This window comes from Ceratotherium simum, chromosome 37 (genome assembly GCF_057802395.1).
Source record: "Ceratotherium simum simum isolate JZ-2026a chromosome 37, ASM5780239v1, whole genome shotgun sequence".
In the NCBI taxonomy this organism is placed as follows: domain Eukaryota; kingdom Metazoa; phylum Chordata; class Mammalia; order Perissodactyla; family Rhinocerotidae; genus Ceratotherium; species Ceratotherium simum.
In genome coordinates, this window is record NC_141936.1 from 9,844,933 (window position 1) to 9,864,790 (window position 19,858).

Sequence of the window (19,858 nt, forward strand, 5' to 3'; positions counted from 1 at the left end):
CAATAACCCATTCCTGGGATTATGGTAAGGTCTGGGGTGGGGCCTAGACTATTTTTAACTCCATTTGGTGGTCTGGGACTTTGAGAAACCCTGGGCTAGCTCTGACATGGCAGGAAATATCTGCTAACCCACTAACCACTTCTCGCTGTTATCTACATCCCTCATCAGTACCACAGTTTTATCTCCTCTGTATCTTCTTTCATAAGCTTCTCAAAGGTAACAGCTATGTCTTAACATTTTTCAGCATTCTGCTGTGTGTTAGGCAAATGGTACAGGTTCAATAAAAACTTTCTGAATACAATTTTATGACACAGTGTTTCAAAAAGTCAACATCTTCTGACTGATCCCGAAAAATCTATAATCTCCCTAGTACATCAGACTGGGAGGCATGAATCATTATTTTGGGGCATGTATTCCCCAATGAAATGCCTTCCATCTTTTGCAGGTTCCCTCGTTTGGCACAAGCAGTTATGAAGATAGGAGCTTAAAGCCCTGGGGTGCACCACTAGACGTAAAAGCGTGGAAGTAAGACCCTTCTTTTGAAATCACTGGCCCAGCACACAGAGGCTGGCAGGCTGTCGATTTCAAATCAAGACAGGGTGTCAGAGGGCAGCTTAGGATGACTAAGGCACCGAGACAGCAAAACTGGGAGTGTACATACAACCTCAGTGCTTACTGCTCAACATTAAGTCTTCTAATAAAATTTTAAAATGTTTCTACTGTGAGATCCTATGTGCAGGGTGTTGTAGTGGGCCCCCAATAGCTATGTCCATGTGCTAACCCCTAGAACCCGCGAATGTGAGCTTATTTGGAAAAATAGTCTTTGCAGATGTAATTAAGTTAAGGATCTTGAGATGAAGAGATCATCCTAGATTATCCTAAATCCAATGACAAGTGTCCTTATAAGAGACAAAAGAGAATATAGAGAGAAGAGGAGAAGGCCATGTGGAGACGGAGGCAGAGTGTGGAGTTGTATACGGCCACAAGCCAAGGCACACCTGGAGCCACCAGAAGCTGGAATAATGAGCAAGATTCTCCCCTAGAGCCTCTGGAGGGAGTATGGCTGTGCTGACAGCTTGATTTTGGACTTGTGGCCTTCAGAACTGTGAGGGAATAAATTTCTGTTGTTTTAAGCCACCCAGTTTACGGTAATTTGTTACTGCAGCTCTTGGAAGCTAATGCACTTGGTCTTCACATCTATACAACAAATTCCTTCTGTACTTCATTCTTACTACTCACATCTCCACCAAAAAGTAACTGACGCCGGGCCAGCCCCGTGGCTTAGCGGTTAGGTGTGTGTGCTCCGCTACTGGCGGTCCGGGTTCGGATCCTGGGTGTGCACCAACGCACCGCTTCTCCGGCCATGCTGAGGCCGCGTCCCACATACAGCAACTAGAAGGATGTGCAACTATGACATACAACTATCTACTGGGGCTCTGGGGCAAAAAAAAAGGAGGAGGACTGGCAACGGATGTTAGCCCAGGGCCGGTCTTCCTCAGCAAAATGAGGAGGATTAGCACGGATGTTAGCTCAGGGCTGATCTTCCTCACACACACACACACAAAAAGTAACTGACACCAACGAGATAAGCAAGCACGTGTAGAACTTTTCTGCTGGATTCAAAAGACTTCCTTCTGGTGAAAGGACAGTGCATATACCTTAAGGAGATTTAGAACTGCATGCTATGGTAAAATGACAGCATTTCTAGACACCATTAAACCAGGTTATTGGTGGATGTGGATTAGAAAGCTCTGTCCCTTTGCATCTCACTAGTCTGCATGATTAAACTGGTAGCCCCAGCATGTTCTGCAACTTGGGTTTTTTCGTTGTTGTTAAAAATCTTCAACACATCAATATAAGATCTCACGCACAGCATTTCATTGTGCAGACATGCTGTAAGTTACTTAGCCGAGGGGCTGTATCCAGGTTTCCCTTGGACAAAGTGACATGAACATCCTTGCTGACACTCGTATGCTTGTGTGGCTGTGTCTGTGGGAAAGTCCCAACAGCGCAGGGCCATGTTCTCGACAGCTACGCCACCACTTTCCAAAGAAGCCCCACCAATTAGCCTCCTCTGTTTTCCTCATAACTTGCCCATGAGAGCAGGAGGGTCTTGCTTTTAAAAATGCTCCCTCCTCCAAATGGAGCTCAGTCTTTCCCTGACAAACCAGTCAGGGAAACATCGGGAGACATCGGCCCAGTCAAGGCTCAAGACTTCCATCAACAACTTGGAACCTGGATTGCCTCACCTCCAGCCTTTCTCGAGCACTCCCCACCTGACCCAATATACACAGAGCCTCCACAGTCAATCAGATTCCTTTGATCCTCAAGACAGTCTGAAAACAGGGAGGGCTATAGCCCAGCAGACCTTGCCCCACCCTCAGCCCCCTTCAGTCACTCCCCTTTCACTCCTGCCTCTCCAGTCTATCCTCCATAAAGCAGCGAGAGTGAAAATGGAAGTTGATATATTAACACATAAGGCAAACTGCTCTCCGCCCTCCAATAATTTCCCAGCTCATGCAGAGTAAAACCCACAGCCTTCGCCTATAGAGCCCCCGTGCTCTGGCTGGATGTCCTCCAGCCTCAGGTTCCATCAGCATGTACTGCATTCCAGCCTGGGGCTCCTGGAAATTCCTTGACAATGAGGAAGACTGGGGCCAGGTGACAGGAAACCTAGTGCCCAGGATGAGGTGATGAGGGCCTGGCCTAGGGGCAGCAATGAGGGACAGGCGCTTTCAGCTTCTACCTGCTCCTATAAAGGCTCAGGCCACCTGCACCCACCATCCTTTTCCTTCCTGAGTCACTGTCTTTGCCAGCCAAGTGTTGACTGGCTCCAAGCCTTCTGCTCCAACACCAACCTGCCTAATTCGAGGAGATTTCAAGGTCCATGTAACTGACCCAGTCAACCACCAGCTCCGAATTCCAGGAGCTCCTTTTAATGCCAATGGCCTTCACCTCTATGAGCTCAGCTGTCCGTCACAGGGCTTCAGTCTGGATTGGCCCTCATCCCTTGCGATTGCTCCTCCCTTCAGAAACCTTACACTCCAGCATCTCACCTGCGGACCCCACCTGCTCTCTGATCAAGGTGTCATGAGACACCTGCGGGCCCTTGACACTGCCATCCTCTCCTGGCCCGTCGGCAACTCCTCCTGACTTGTGCCCTTCCCTATTTAGCTGGTGGGTGGTAACCAATGGCTCCTGGAGCTGGCTGAGCATAAGAGTCCCTGGGGAGTCCTCAGAGTTCGGACTCTGGCCCCATCACAGCCGTGTGACTCCACAGGCTTCTCGGATGCTTGGATTGATCACTCAGTGATCCTGAAACACTCCTCCCTTCTGTTTCCATGGCACAGCATCCTCCTGGTTCTCCTCAAGCTTCTCTGACTGCTCACTTTCTGTCCTTCTTGGGGGCCCCTCTTCTTTCCCTCACTCCTGACATGCTGGTACGACCCCCTGTCCTCAGCTCCTCTCTCTCTCCACTCTCCGCTTCAGTGGGCAGCCTCATCTGCCCGGAGTGTTTCAGCCACCACCTGCGTGGTGAGGGCTTCCAATCGACCACAGTCTTCCCTTCTAACAAATAAGGCACCCACAGATTAAGAAGTTGGACAAGTAGATGATTACTCTTAAGGATGGACATATCCTCAGATACTACAAAGGCTTCTGGCATGTGCCTTTTAGTTATATTCTAATCCCTCTTCTGTTTACCAGCAGGACTATTTGTGACAGGTAGTGAGGGCCAGAGGGCACTTCATGGCCACTGGAAGCAACTGGCTAACATGGAACTTCTCATAAACACAGCATGGTAACAGACCAAACCAAACCCTTTTGTGTTATTGCAAATGCTAAATCCGTCAATGGTGCATCTCTCCTTTCTAGTTCAGGACCCCACCCCCTTCACATGGTACTTACTCCCAAGTATTCTGTGGTCAGAAGCTTCTCGCCTGAGAGTTCTCCAAGCTGGGGCTGGATCAGTTCATCTTTGTCCAGATCGGCTTCCATGGTGTCATGGTCCTCCTGTTTCCAAGGAGACACGGGGTGAATGCTCTGGACCCCCTGCCACAAGTTCCCAGAAGGGTGGTTCCCCAAGGGGGTATCTGCCATGAAATGAGAAGGCCTTAGCTCAACCACAGCAACTTGTGGGTTTGCATTTCAAGGGTCTCAGGAGCAGTCTGCTCTCTGCTCATAACCTCTCCATGAAGATGAAAGGGAAAACACCAAAGTACCAGAAAAGGGGGAGCCTAATAAATAAATAAAAAATAATTAAAAAAAGGGCCGGCCCCGTGGCTTAGCGGTTAAGTGTGCACGCTCCACTGCTGGCGGCCCGGGTTCGGATCCCGGGCACACACCGACGCACCGCTTCTCCGGCCATGCTGAGGCCGTGTCCCACGTACAGCAACTAGAAGGATATGCAGCTATGACATACAACTATCTACTGGGGCTTTGGGGGAAAAATAAATAAAAGAAAAGGGGGGAGCCTAGCACGATAGAACTTTAATAGAAAATAACCAAATACCACAGAAAACATTGTTGCCCCACCCCCAACCACACCAGCAAAGGCCTCAGGGAGCCCAGACTTCTATCCTCACCAGGCTGTAATGAGGCACCCCAACACCCCCAGCTGGGGGGATATCAGAGAAGACCAGGTAGGGAGGGAGAATTCCATCCCTGCTGGGCAGTAACGAGGCCCCCCACCCCAACGTGAGAGTGGAGACCACGTGGAGAGCCTGGACTTCCACCCCCACTTGGCAGTAATGAGATGTCCCCCCTCTCCATGCTGGGATGGTGTCAGAAGGCCTGGTGGAGAGTCAGGACTTTCACCACAGCCCATCACGTCCCTGTGGTGTCAGGGGAGGCCATGTGGGGAACAGTAATGAGGCATTCCTACCCCTTCCAGTCAGGGAGGTATTAGTGGAGGCCTAGCAGGGATCCAGAACTCCACCCTTGCCCTGTAGTAATGAGGAGTCTCCTCCCTCCCCCCACCACCAATGGGTGTCAACAGAGGCCAAGCGTAGAACCTGGACTTCCACCACGCCTGGCAGTAATGAGGAGAAGCCCCTGCCTCCCTTGCCAGAGCAGTGTCAGAAGAAGCCAGCTAAAACAGAAAGTTTAAATAAGATCAAATCTCTTATAACATAATACCCAAAATATCTGGGTTTACATAAAAAATCAGTCATCATACCAGGAACCAGGCAGCTCTAAACTGAACAAAGAGAGACAATCAATAGTTGCCAACATCAAGATAACAGAGAGGTGGGCCGGCCCGACGGCACAGCAGTTAAGTTTGTGCTCTCCACTACAGTGGCCCAGGGTTCACAGGTTTGGATCCTGGGCACAGACCGACATACCACTTGTCAAGCTACGCTGTGGCAGCGTCCCATATAAAGTAGAGGAAGATGGGCATGGATGTTAGCCCCGGGCCAATCTTCCGCAGCAAAAAAAAAAAAAAAGAGGAGGATTGGCATCAGATGTTAGCTCAGGGCTAATCTTCCTCACACACACAGACAAAAAAGATAACAGAGAGGCTAGAAATACCTGACATAGATTTTAAAGCAGTCATCACAAAAATGCTTCAACGAGCAATTATTAAACATTCGTGAAAGAAATAAAAAACAGAAAGTTTCAAGAACATAGAAAAAGAACAAAATGAACCCAAAGCAAGCAAAAGGAAAGAAATAATAAGAGCAGAAATCAATGAAAAGGAAAACAGAAAAAAAAAATACAGAAAATTGGTAAAACAAAAAGCTGGTTCTTTGAAAAGGCTAATAAAATTGTCAAGCCTCTAGCAAGACTGACAAAGAAAAAAGATAGAAGACGCAAATTACCAATATCAGGAATGAAACAGGAGCTATCACTACAGACCCTGCAGACATCAATTACTATGAACAACTCTATACACATAAACCTGACAGCTTAGATAAAAAACATAAACTATCACAAGCCTCTCAATATGAGATAGATAACTTGAACAGTCCTGTAACTATTAAGGAAATTGAATTCATAATTTTAAAAGTCCCAAAAAAGAAATCTCCGGGTACACATGGTTTCACTAGAGAATTCTACTAAACTTTTAAAGAAGAAGTAACACCAATTCTACACAATATCTTCCAGAAAACAGAGGAGGAAGGAATACTTCCTAATTCATTTTACGAAGCTAGTATTACCCTGGTACCAAAACCAGACAAAGACGGTATCATAAAAAGAAAAATACGGACAAATATCATCCACGAATAAAGACACAAAAATCCTTAATAATCAGGTTAAAGGAAAAAAAAATCCTTAACAAAATATTAGCAAATAGAATAGATAAACATTGGCTGGCCCCGTGGCTTAGTGGTTAAGTGCGTGCGCTCCGGTACTGGCGGCCCGGGTTCGGATCCCAGGTGCACACCGACCCACCACTTCTCCGGCTATGCTGAGGCCGTGTCCCACATACAGCAACTAGAAGGATGTGCAACTATGACATACAACTATCTACTTGGGCTTTGGGGCAAAAAAAAGGAGGAGGGATTGGCAATAGACGTTAGCTCAGACCCGGTCTTCCTCAGCAAAAAAAGAGGAGGATTAGCACGGATGTTAGCTCAGGGCTGATCTTCCTCACACACAAAAAAAGAAAAAGAATAGAGCAACAGATCAATATGTTAAAAGAATTATATACCATGACCAAGTGGGATTTGTTCCAGTGACGCAAATCTGGTTCAATATTTAAAATTTAATAACTGTAATCCACAAGACTAACAGGCTTATGAAGAAAAAAAAATCACATGGTCATATTAATAGACGAAGAAAAAGCATGACAAAATTCAACACCCATTAACCAAACTCTCAGAAAAATAGGAATGGAGGATACTTGATAAAGAACATCTATAAAAAACCTATAGTTAACATTATACTTAATGGTGAAAGACTGGATGCTTTCCCCCTAAGACTGGAAACAAAGGAAGGATTTCTAGTCTCACCATTCTTATTCAACATAGAGCTGGAAGTTCTAGCCAGAGCAATGAGGCAAAAAAAGGAAATAAAAAGCACGCAGATCAGAAAGGAAGAAACAGAACTGTATCTATGTGCAGACGACATGATTGTCTATATAGAAAATCCCAAAGAATTGACCCTAAAAAACTTGTAGAATAAGTGAGTCCAGCAAGGTCAAAGGATACAAGATAAACAAAACAAAAATCAATTTCTATATACTAGCAATAAACTTAAGACACTGAAATTAAAAATACAATACTATTAACAACTGCCCACAAAATAAAAAAAAAGAAATACTTAGGTGCAAATCTAACAAAACATGTACAGGACTTGTATGCTAAGAACTATAAAACGCTAAGAAATCAAAGAAGATCTAAATAAATGGAAAGACATACTTTGTTCATAAATTGCAAGACTCAAAACAGTTAAGATGTCAATTCTCCCCAAATTGATATATGAGTTTAATGTAATTTCTATCAAAATCTCAGCAAGATTTTTCTGTAGATATATACAACATTAATCTAAAACGTATATGGAAAGGACAATGGAACTAGAATAGCTAAGACAATTTTGAAAAAGAAGAATAAGGTGGGAGGAATTAGTCCACCGAATTTCAAGACTCATTATACAGCTACAGGAATCAAGACTATGTCGTATTGGCAGAGGGAAGACATATAGGTCAATGGAACAGAAGAGAGAACCTTGAAACAGACCTACACGAATGCGCCCAACTGACTTTTGACAAAGGTGCAGATGCAGTTCAACGGAGGAAAGATTGCCTTTTCAACAAATGGTGCTGGAACAACTGGACATGCATAGGAAAAAAAAATCTCCATCTAATTCTCATGCCTTATACCAAAATTAACTCAAAATAGTTCACAGACTTACACGTAAAACAATCACATTTTTGGAAAAAATAGGAGAAAATCTTCAGGATCCATGGCTAGGCAAAAAGTTTTTACACTTGACACCAAAAGCACAATCCATAAAAGGAAAAATTTGATAAACTAGTTTTTATCAACATTTTAAAAGACTTTTACCTGTGAAAGACTCTGTTAAGAAGATAAAGAGAAAAGCTACAGATTGATAGAAAATATTTGGAAACCACGTATCTGACAATGTACTTAAATATAAAAAGTGTAAAAATATAAAAAATGTATAAAGAACTCTCAAAACTCAACAGTAAAAACCCCAAACAATCCAATTAGAAAATGGGGAAAAGACATGAAGAGACATTTCACCAAAGAGGATATATGGATGGCAAACGAGCACATGAAAATGTTTAACATTATTAGCTATTAGGGAAATGCAAATTAAAACCACACTGAGATATTGCTACACAGTTCTCAGACTGGCTAAATGCCAAATCCTGGGGAGGATGCAGAGAAGCTAGACCACTCACACGTTGCTGGGGGGAATGCAATACTGGTACAGCTGCTCTGGGAAACGGTTTGGCAGTTTCTTAAAAAACTAAACGTGCAACTACATACCAGTAATTACACTCGTGAGCATTTACCCCAGAGAAATGAAACTTACTGTCACACAAAAATCTGTACACGAATGTTTATAGCAGCTGTGTTCGTAATAACCCAAAACTGGAAAAAACAGATGCCCTTCCATTGGAGACTGGTTAAACAAACTGCGGTACATCCATGCCGTGAACTACGGATACACACAAACCTGGATGACTCTCCAGTGAGTTATGTTGTGCAAAAAAAGCCAGTCCCCAGTGGTTATATACTGTATGATTCCATTTATATAACATTCTTGAAATGACAAAATTACGGAAATGAAGAACAGATTAGTGATTGCCAGGGGTTAAGGAAGAAACGGGGGTGGAGGAAAGTGGGTGTGGCTATCAAAAGGATCTCCTGTAATAGAAATATTCTGGATCTTGAACATATCAATGTTAATACCCAGTTGTGATATTATACCATAGTTTTGCAAGATATTACCATTGGATGGAACTGGGTAAAGTGTACACAGGATTTTTCTGTATTATTTCTAACAACTGCATGTGAATCTACAATTATCTCAAAATAAAAAGTTTTCAAATATAAAAAAAGGGAGAAGAGCTAAAGACAAAATAATAGCATATGTGAGACGTCACAAGCCTGTGTGCAATCAACGGAGCAGCGTGCATGGTAACAGGGAACCTGTGGTCCTCTCTCCCATCTCAGCCAGGACTGCGGAGATTACACCATCCTCTGTAGGTTAAGCTACAAAGATCAATACAAAACAGGCCAGATCCCACTGAGGTAATAACTAAAGAAAGAATGTGTCCACATGAAGGGAGCTGGCCTGCTCTGAGTGAGAAAGGGGAAGGAGGGGCCCTGGAGGAAGCTGGCAGTCCAAGTGCTGGTCCAGTCCGGGTGGAGGGGTGCCCTAGGCTGTCACACCTTGGTGACAACAGTCCCTGAGACCATCTAACCAATCCTTCCCCTCCCAACAAACCTGTAATTTGGCTCCTTAAACTTGCCAACAGGAAGAGAAGGCTTTATTCTAGCAAACCTGAGTACTCTGTCCTCATTTTCAAACCAATACGTAGTCATTCTGGACACCCCAGTCTTTTGTGAATTTGATTTACCTGAGTCCATATCCAAGGGCTCTGAAGGCTCAAATTCCCGTGTGGACTGCCTCTGGATAGGGCAGCTGCTGGGGGGGGGGGGGCAGTCCTGTCTCTCCAGCTCTCTTCAGCACACAGTCAGGGCCATCTGCCATCACTAGACGCTGTCACCCCCGGAGGGGCTGTCTTAAGAAAAGGGGATTCCACTTATTCTCAGTGATCCCCACAGGCAGACCAGAACCGGCAGACTAAGAGGCAGGTCTGACCAACCCAGGGCCCTTTCTAACAAAGCGCTGTCCTCCTCGTGGTGGGGGCTGTGGAGGAGCCACGACTCCCGCCAGCCCACAGTTGAGAGCATTTGTTTGATGCCCTCTTATCATAGAACCCTTGAGGAGCCCACCTGCCATTTCCGTAGCACTTTACCCTAACTCTCACAGTGACTCCGTGTAGATTCCTTTCATTATAGCTATTTTGTCTGTGTGGACACCTAGCCTGAGAGAAGTGACAAGCCCATAGTGACAGCCTGGCCTTGACCAGGAGTCTGACTCTGGCCACGGGACAGCACCTTTCTGCCCACATCTTTCTGGCCACTTGGGGCCCTGTAGAGAAGCCTGTTTCTGAAGAGCCATGGGCTGGACCCCCCGGGGCCTTCTGAGGCCCCCGAGGTCCCCGTGCCCAGCTGAGACGGAGCTCCCTGGGGCAGAGAGTGAAGGGCAGGCCGCAGCAGCGTTCTGGAGCCCACACGGCCTCACCCCTTTCTCTTCCTGTCCTGTCTGATCACAAACGGAGAACCCACGCTCGTCCTACCTGCAACACCAGGTTCACGGTCAACCTAACCCTAGTCCTGACTCACTCCCCCCAGCAAGGGCAGCTGCCTTCTCCTCCTGCTGCTTCGCCTGAGTTAGCAGCTCTGCCAAGTGCCAGCGTACTCACCATCCTGAAATTTCACGCCAGGTTCCTTAAGGGTAACACTGCCTATGAGGCCCTACCCGAGGTCAGCTCTGAGACTGCCAGGTGAGACTTATACTGCTGCCTTGGCTTAGAGTTTAGTTTCTAAAATACCAATATCTAAGTGACCAAATAGCATGTATATTATATGATGATTCTAGGAAATGACTGCTCCTTGTGAACAAAAGCAGCAGGCTCTGTGGTCAGAGTGAGGGGCAGGGAGCTCTGGAGAGGGGACTAGTATTTCATCTTCTCCAGGGAACGATGTCCTGGAGGCACCAGCTGGAAACGGGCACAGGAATCACAGTTTCACGAAGGTATTGGTGATTCAACACTTTCCTGCCCGGGTGGAATATGAAACCTTAAGAAACAAAACAAATGTCCGCATTCCATATGAGACGTTAAGAAACAAAATAAATGTCCACATTCCATTTCAGTGAATAATACTCAATGGCTGACCTCAGTCCATGCCAGCAACAGTATTTCTTTCCCCTGGACAGCAGTACATACGTGAGACATCCACTTACAAATCAGCCTGTACATACACAAACCAGCAAACACACTCGCAATCACAAGTTAAAGCTTCCTTTATTAACTCGTTCAAAAACAAGTTAGTAAGAGATTCACTGAAGTACTTATTCCATTTCGTGTTTTTAGTTAAAAAAAAGTTGAAGATGTTTTTTACTAAAAGTACTTGCTAGTCAAATTCACTGATGAGCAATAGTCTCTCCCTAACCTCTAAAAACACAGGACAGTTTCTGCATTTAGTCCCTAATATATACAACCCTTTAATAAAAGTTAACTCGAATTGCAGTTTCCTACGTGAGTGCGGGGCTGGAGAAAGAACCAGGGCACCACAGCTGATCTACTCACAACCTGGGGAATCTGCTTCCTCTGCTGAGTTTCTCTGTTGGCAACATGCTGGCAAATACTACTGGTGCTTTCAAGAATATTATGTTCATGTAAAATGCCAAAATGTAAGAAAACAGATGTGAAAATCATTATTAAATTGATAGTTTTGTACTGGGGCTCTAATTTGGAAAGACGCGATTCTTGCCAGTGCCTCAGTTTCTCCATCCAGCAAGTAAAATCACCTTCCTGCTTCCTTTAAAATCATGATTTGCTGACTGAGGAAACTTCTTAAGTTCTCTGATTTTGAAAAGCCATATACTGTATAGATATCAACAAGGTGCTGTCATAGTCTTCCTAAGAGACAGTAATTTCTGTGGAAATGAAATGGAGGCATCGTTAGCACTGCTGGAATGTAAAGGGCAAAAGTAAAAGGAGCTGGAAAGGGCAACTTAACAAAGAGACGCAAGAACTGAATTCAATACTATTCAATCCGTTTCCAGCAACACTTGGGAAACTATGCGCAGAGGGAGATTCGCGAAGGCAGAGGAAACCACTAGATGCGGTGGGAAATGTAAGCAGAGAGCCGACCAAAAACGATGCTTGCTGATAGCAGGGCACCTGTTCTACTTTTTCAGTTGGTGCCAAGTGTATTAAAACAACTGAGGAGGTATAGGAACTTGCTGAAACGGGCCAACCGAGGAGACATTCAATGATAATTATAGTTTAAGCATTCTCTCTGGGAGAGAGGGAACTACTTTCCATTAGTTTCCTCCAGTTTAAGTGGGAAGAATTTTACTCGCCTCACTCAAGCGCAAGCAGCCGAGTGTGGTGACGCCCCAGCGCCAGAACACTCCGTGTGAAAACGCGGCACCAGCCACACCCACCAACTCTTCTGGGCCACTCGTGCATTCCAAGTGAAACATATTTTGAAATCTCCCACGTGAGGTAAGGAGGACATGGATAAGGAAATGCTTCAAGAATAAACGCCTCCTTAGGGTAGGTTTTACATACCATTGTTGGGAGGAATTTTACTAAAATTACTGGTCTTTATGTACTTTACCAGAATGCATCAGATTACCAAAAGGAGAGCTGGTGATAACTGATTACTTCAAGAAATTAAGAATGCCTCATAAAAAAGGCACTTGAGCTGAGATGAATTTAGATGTTCTACTATGAAGCTTCCCCACAGCAGCTTGGTGATCTTATGACACTACAAGATTCTTAACTGCAGGCTTTAGATATATAATACTCCAGACAAACCAGATTCTAAGCAATTGGCCAGAAAACAAAACTAAGGTTGACCACTAAATGCATTTGAAAACTTAGATTCTTAACAGATATAATGCAGAGAGCAGAATGTATTCAAGCGGTTTTACATATGACAAGTGAAAGTATCGAGTGTGTTTTCCACTTGAAATAATTATAAGACTTCTACCGGCAGTTTAAATTTGAGACACCACTCAGAACACTGAATTGTAAATCTCACTCTTTGTAGAAATAAGGGGAAAACAGTCCACACGGGAGAGAAAGGGTGGGCCCAGGTGACGAGGCGGGCAGTGTAATCAGCATATTTCCCTGAGTGGAATGGACCCTTCCCGTTTCTGCAGCTTTCTTCTGGAGTGTGTGCCCAGGACTGCAGATGGAAGCAGGGCCCTGGGCTCATAGTGATGCTGAGAAGTTATTCTAAACTTCTCCATTTGCAAAATGTATCCTGGGACACTGACAGCTCGTCTAACAACAAGCCCAGTTCATTAACTAATCACATGATAGAAATCAGAGAAACCCCAATACCCATTACTTCCCTGATTCTTCAAATCCATTTCTTTAGCTGCTCAATTTCCTTGCTTAAACTTTTTCTGAAGTCTAAGTGAAAATAGTAAGATATATGGAGATGATGGCAAAGTTGCTCTGTGAGAAGCAGAGCTTATTAAAACGTGTAAGACACAGAATCAGGGGAGACATGGAGGCTCAAAAGAACTGGAAGTGGAGACAGGAGAAAGCTTTCGTGCAGCAGAGGGAGAGGAAGCCAACACCACAGCAGTGTCTAGACACTGTGCCTTATACAGACAAGAGGGCAAGAGCAACCTCGGTCATGGTTCTGTCTAAACGGGGCTCATATGAGTGTGCTTGGGAAATGGGGGCTCAGGGGACCAACAGACCTGTGACCAAGTCAGGGTTGTGCCCCCCAAGTCAGTGAGTGAGTAGGGGTGGGGCTAGCTAACAAGAAACCACCACCCCAGAACTTGAAACAGACCCCTGATACAAGGAAAGTACTTTCTTACATGTTAGCAAGAATGTCATAAGAAAAAACTATTTTTCAATCAACTGCATTTGTTCTGAAATAATGTTTAGATGAACCCCAAAGTCCTCATAGAATCTAGAGGAAGGAGATTTGAAAAGTAAGAATCTGTCAGTGTTTCTCAAGCTCCCCGGGGCAGGCGTAAGGATGGGGTGGTAGGAATCTGAATGCAGTTTTTCAGGAACTTGTCCCTGCTCTGCCCCCCACCTCCATCCTGGCCACCTACGGGCCTCAGCGCCAGCTCTGGCCAGGCCACACGGGAAACCTCGACCCCAGCAGACTTCAGTTTGCATCAAGCCAGCCTGCCTCCAGATCACGATGATAATGTTAAAACCAGCGAATGTGCACTGAGTCTGTGCTAGAACTTTAGAGGGATTATTTCATTCGATCCTCACGACCACCTGATACAACGGGTGTTTATATTCTTACTTTACAGATGAGAACACTGAGGCCTAGAGAGGCTAACCAACTTGCCCAAGGCCACACAACTGGTAGGTGGTGGGGCAAGACTCGAACCCAGGCAGTCTGATTCCTGAACCACTTTCTCGGTATTTAGATTCAGCCACTCACTGTTCCTACATTCAGCAAGTATCTGTAATTTCCTAGGGTCTCTGGGGAGGGGCTTACAGAGAGATTTCTGTGCTTGGCCCCATCTGTTCTCTGTCACTTTGGACTTGGAATGAGGTCATGGACAGCCCACACGCTCAAATGCACACCTGACACAAGAACTGATCCAAGACCCCGGGGAGCTGCAACAATAAGCCAACTTGCCGAGATCTCTATCAGGGATGGAGACAGTGCCCTAGCCTTGGCTTTAACGTGCCTCCCCCCGAGTTTTTCTGGAGTAGACTTATTCCGCATAGCTCCAGAAGAAGGAGCAACTGGATACTTTGTGGACAGAAAGGAAGGAAAGAAACTATCATTTTTTGTGTGTCCACTTTGCGCCACTGATTAACTCAGTGATCTCGCAACAATTCTGTAATGATTATTTATCTTTGTTTTTATAGATGAAGAAACAAAGCTGGTAATATGCAAGAAAACATCAAGGTAGACCGGGGTCTCACTGAGTGCAGCTTTGAATGCCACTGTCAGCAACTTCATTTTATTAGTGATGGGGAGCACAGAAATGTTTTTAAAAAGGGATCTGTGAAAGCATAAGTAGGTCCGGCCACTTTGGAAAGCAATCTGGCAGTCTCTAATAAAGATGAGACCCTCACACACATGACTCAGCAATTCAAGGTCTAGATGTGTGCTTCAGAGAGGCGCTCACACGCGTGTACAAGGCAACACCGACTAGGAAGCTCCTTGCTGCGCTGCGGAAAACACAGGAACAACTTGCTGCCCCCTCAGAATGGAATGGATACCATACAGCAGCAGTTGAACGGACGAACTCGGGCAGCACATTATCGGCATGAATAAATCTCTCGCTCGTAATGTTGAATGAAAAAAGCAAGTTGGTAAATGATTTATACATTATTATGCCAAATTATGTAAACTTAAAAGCCATAAAACAATAGTGTATATTGTTTATGGAAACACAAAGATTTTATAGAAGCACAAAACCCTCTGTGGAATTTTATATACCAACTTCAGGATAGTGGTTAATTCTGGGGAGTGGGGAGGGGAGAGGGATGAAGGATAGATCCACAGCTATCTGTTATATTATTTTCTGTACTTTCTAGAACGTTTAAAATGTTCCCCAATCTAAAAATTAAGTGACCACGTCCCTGCATGACCCAAGCCCTGCTTTAGGAAGATGGTCTGGTGGCCACATGCCGGACAGGCTGGGAAGGGAAGAGACTGAGGCTGGGCAATCAGTAGAGAGGGGAGACAAGGCTTAAGCCAGGATGTGGAGCAGAAAAGGAAATGAAGGGGAAGATGAAAGTGACTTTTAAAATGATGAGCCACAGTGTCTGGAAGATGATGACAAAGTATGAGGGAGAAGGAACAATTACAGGTCACTTAGCAGTTAAAAGACTATGGGTCCTGGGACAAGCAGGCAATTTACTAACTCCACAGCTTTTGTTAATGCCAAAAGAACATCTATTTTGCTTTCTACTATATCCCTGTGGCCTAGAATAGTGCCTCATCACTTCGGGTAATGGGAACATGAGTAGGTCAGGCAATTCCCCTCTACAGAAATCAAGTACAAAATGTGACAAGTTTATTAGAACCAATCATTTCAGGACACTGGGAAATGATCAGTGGCAGGCAACAACTTGAGAAGCGTTTGCTCACTGGGGAAGCGCCACTGCAATTGGGCAAGAAGGGTGCATTTACGGTCTGCTTGCCTGGGGGAGCTCCCGCCTATTTCAAGCAGTGAAAACCCACAGAATGACCTGGCTGAAGGTGTGCACTTGGTAGAGGGCGAGTAGCAGAGCAGCTGGGAGTTGAAAGAGGATATCTGGAGGCAAGGGAGCCATAGAAGGACTCAGATGACAAGATCTCCCTGCATCCCTGACCAATCACTAAACCACAGATCCACGCAGAAAACACAAGGAGCCCAGAGAAAACTAAAAGCTTGGGGGAACTTGCAAATTTTCTGCGCTTTTAAATGCATTCCTCAACCTACACACAGCTCAAGTAGCATAAGGTGGAAACCTTACTGACTTAAGGTATGCAAACATAATCTCTGCCCAAATCTCTGACTGACAGTTAAGCCATGCAGGGAGACACCTGGGGCAAGTGAAATAATAAGCAGAGACACCATTGTCTGCATACCACAGGGGAGAGAGAGATTTCACAGTTAGAGACCAGGCGGGCAAGTTAGCTGCTTACTAAAACACACAAAGCAACAATACTTGGGAGAACAAAACATAATTCAGAATCACTACAACATATTATCTGTAGTGCCTGGTTTTCAACGAAAGGCATTACTAGACATGGCAAAGAAACAAAAAAATGTGACCAGTACTGAGGGAAAATAAAGTAGCCAATAGAACTAACTTTGAGTGGTCCCAGATGGTGGATTTAGCAAAGACTTCAAAAAGCAGCTATTATAAAAATGTTTAAAGAATTAAAGAAAAATGTGCTCAAGAGTTAACAAAAATATACTAAAAATGAGTGGAAAACAGGAAATTTTGACAGGGAAATGCACATTATAAAAAGGAATCAAATGAGAATTCCAGAGCTCAAAAGTATAATAACTGAAATGAAAAATTCAGTGGATGGGCTCAACAGTAGATATGAGATTGCAGAAGAATCAGTTAACTGGAAGATGGATCAATAGAAAGTATCTAGCTCAAAGAACAGAAAAAACTGAAGAAAAATGAAGAAAGCCTCAGAGATCTGTTAGACAATATCTAATATTGTAATATATAGTCATGCATCGCTTAATGATGGGGATACATTCTAAGAAATGTGTTAGGTGATTTCACTGTTGTGCAAACATCACAGAGTGTACTTATACAAACCTAGATGGTATAGCTACTACACACCTAGGCTATATGGTACTAATCTGGGACCACTATCGTATATATGATCCATCATTGACCAAAACATCGTTATGCAGCCTTATGTATGTGTAAATGGATTTCTAGGGGGAAAGGAGAGAAATGGGCAAAAAAATACCTGAATAAGTAATAGCTGAACACTTCTCAAATTGATGAAAAGCTGTAACTTATAGACCCAAGAAACTCAATGAATCCTAAAAAGGTTAAATACACAGAAAACCACACCTAGGCACATCATAATCAAATTGCTGAGGACCAAAGATAAAGAGAAAATCTTCAGTAACAAGGGAAAAACAACTCATCACATACAGGGAAACAATGATAAATGATACAATTAATAGCTGGCTTCTCATCAGAAACAATGGAAGTCAGAAGACAACAGAATGACATATTCAAAGTGTTAGAGAAAAACCCATTGACCAAGAGGTCTATATCCAGTGAAACTATCTTTCAAAAGTGAAGGTAAAATAAAGATAATTCCAGGTTTTAAAAACTGAGAGAATCTGTACCAGCATAAAGACAGACATACAGATCAAGTGAACAGAAAGGAGTCCAGAAATAAATGTTTACATTTATGGTCAATTTTTTTATAGAGGTGCAATTTGACAAAGTAATTCAATGGGTCAAAGCAGTCTTTTCAACAAATGGTACTGCGGCAACTGGCTATTCACATGCAAACAGATATATTTAGATCTTTACCTCACACCGTATACAAAAATTAACTAAAAATGGTCCTAGCTCTAAAGAGCTAAATGGTCCTAGAGCTAAAGCTATAAAACTCTTACGGGAAACACAGGAGAAAATCTTTGGAATGTTGGTTTAGGCCAATGGTTTTCAACTGGGGGTGACTTTGTTTCCCAGGGGACATTTAGCAACGTCTGGAAACATTTTTGGTTGTCACAACTTTGGAGTGGGGTGGATAGTACTGGAATCTAATGGGCAGAGGTCAGGGTTGCTGTTAAACATCCTACGATGCACAGGACAGCCCCCACGACAAAGAATAGTCTGACCCAAAATGTCAATAGTGTCAAAGTTGATAAACTCTGGTTTGGGCAAAGAATTCTTAGATACAACAACAGAAGCACAAGCCATAAAAGGAAAAAAAAGATAAATTAGACTTCATTAAAATAAAAAACTTTTGTGCTTCAAAAGACGCTATTAAGAAAATGATGGGCCAGCCCTGACGGCCCAGTGGTTCAAGTTCGGCACGCTCTGCTTCGGTGGCCCAGGTTCAGTTCCCAGGCGTGGAACCACACCACTTGTCTGTCGGTAGCCATGCTGTGGTGGTGGCTCACATAGAAGAACTAGAAGGACTTACAACTAGAATATACAACTATGTACTGGGACTTTGGGGAGGGAAAAAAAAAAGAGAGGAAGATTGGCAACAGATGTTAGCTGCTTAGTGCGAATCTTTCCCAGCAAAGAAAAAAAAAGAATTAAAAAAAAAAATAAAGAAAATAAAAAGACAAGCCACATATTGGGAGAAAATATTTGCAAGTCATATATCAGAAAAAGGACTTGTATCTAGAATATATAAGGAACTCTCACAACTCAATAAGAAGACAAACAACCCGATTTAAAAAATGGGCAAAATATTTGAATAGATATTTCCAAAGAAGGTATATGAATGGCTAGTGTTAGGGGTTGAATTGTATATCCCCAAAAGATATGTTGAAGTCCTAATCCCCAATACCTGAGAACGTGACCTTAATTTGAAATAGGGTTGTTGCAGATGTAATTAGCTAAGATGAGGTCATAATGGAGTAGCGTGGACCCTTCATCCAATAGGACTGGTGTCCTTATAAGATGACGATATGAAGACACACTAGATGAGAATGCCACGTGACAAGGGAGACAGAGATTGGAGGTACGCAGCTACAAGCCAAGGTGTTCCAAGCACACCAGCAGCTAAGAGAAAGGCATGGAACAGATTCTCTCCTAGAGCCTTGAGAGGGCATGGCCCTGCTCACACTTTAATTTTGGACTTTAAGCTTCCAGAATTGTGAGACAACAAATTTCTGTTGTTTTAAGCCACCCAGTTTGTAGTACTTTGTTACAGCAGCCCTAGGAAACTAATATAGATAGTAAGCACATGAAAAGATGTTCAACATCATTAGTTATTAGGGAAATACAAATTAAAAACAGAATGTAATATCACTTCACACCCACTAGGATGGCTAGAATGGAAACAACAGACAATAAACACCGGCAAGGATATGGAGAAACTGGAATCCTCATACTGGTGGGAATGTAAAAATGGGTACAGCCACTTCGGAACACAGTTTGTCCATTTCTTTAAAAGTCAAACATAAATTTGCCATATACCCAGGAATTCCACTCCTGGGTAACTACCCAAGAGAAATGAAAACATATGACCACACAAAGACTTGTACACAAATTTTCAAGGCAGCATTAGTAATAATAGCCGGAAAAAGTGGAAACAATGCAAATGTCTATCAACCAGTGAACGGATAAACAAAAAGTGGTAATATCCATACAATGTAATACTATTTAGCAATAAAAAGAAATGAACTGCTACTTTCTATAATATGGTTAAACCTCAAAAACATTATACTCAATGAAAGCCACCAGATGCAAAAAACTACACACTATCTGAAACGTCCAGAAAAGGCACATCTATAGAGGCAGAAAGCAGATTAGCAGTTGCCTGGGGAGAGGAGTAGGGTGGACAGGCACTGACTACAAATGGGCATAAATGACCATTTTTGGGGTGATGGAAATGTTCTAAAATTGAATTGTGGGGTTAATAGGGCA

At 43.7% G+C, this 19,858-nt stretch overlaps 1 protein-coding gene across 11 annotated transcripts in view; it reads right to left on the reverse strand.

Moving 5' to 3' along the window:
* Positions 1-19,858, reverse strand: part of ARMC9 (armadillo repeat containing 9) — a 152,792-nt gene that overhangs the window by 26,927 nt on the left and 106,007 nt on the right. For all 11 annotated transcript variants that reach the window (XM_087424698.1, XM_087424701.1, XM_087424702.1 and 8 more), the window contains one exon: positions 3,907-4,011. In XM_087424698.1, the coding sequence (XP_087280824.1) occupies positions 3,907-4,011 (105 nt within the window). The remainder of the gene's footprint in view (positions 1-3,906; positions 4,012-19,858) is intronic.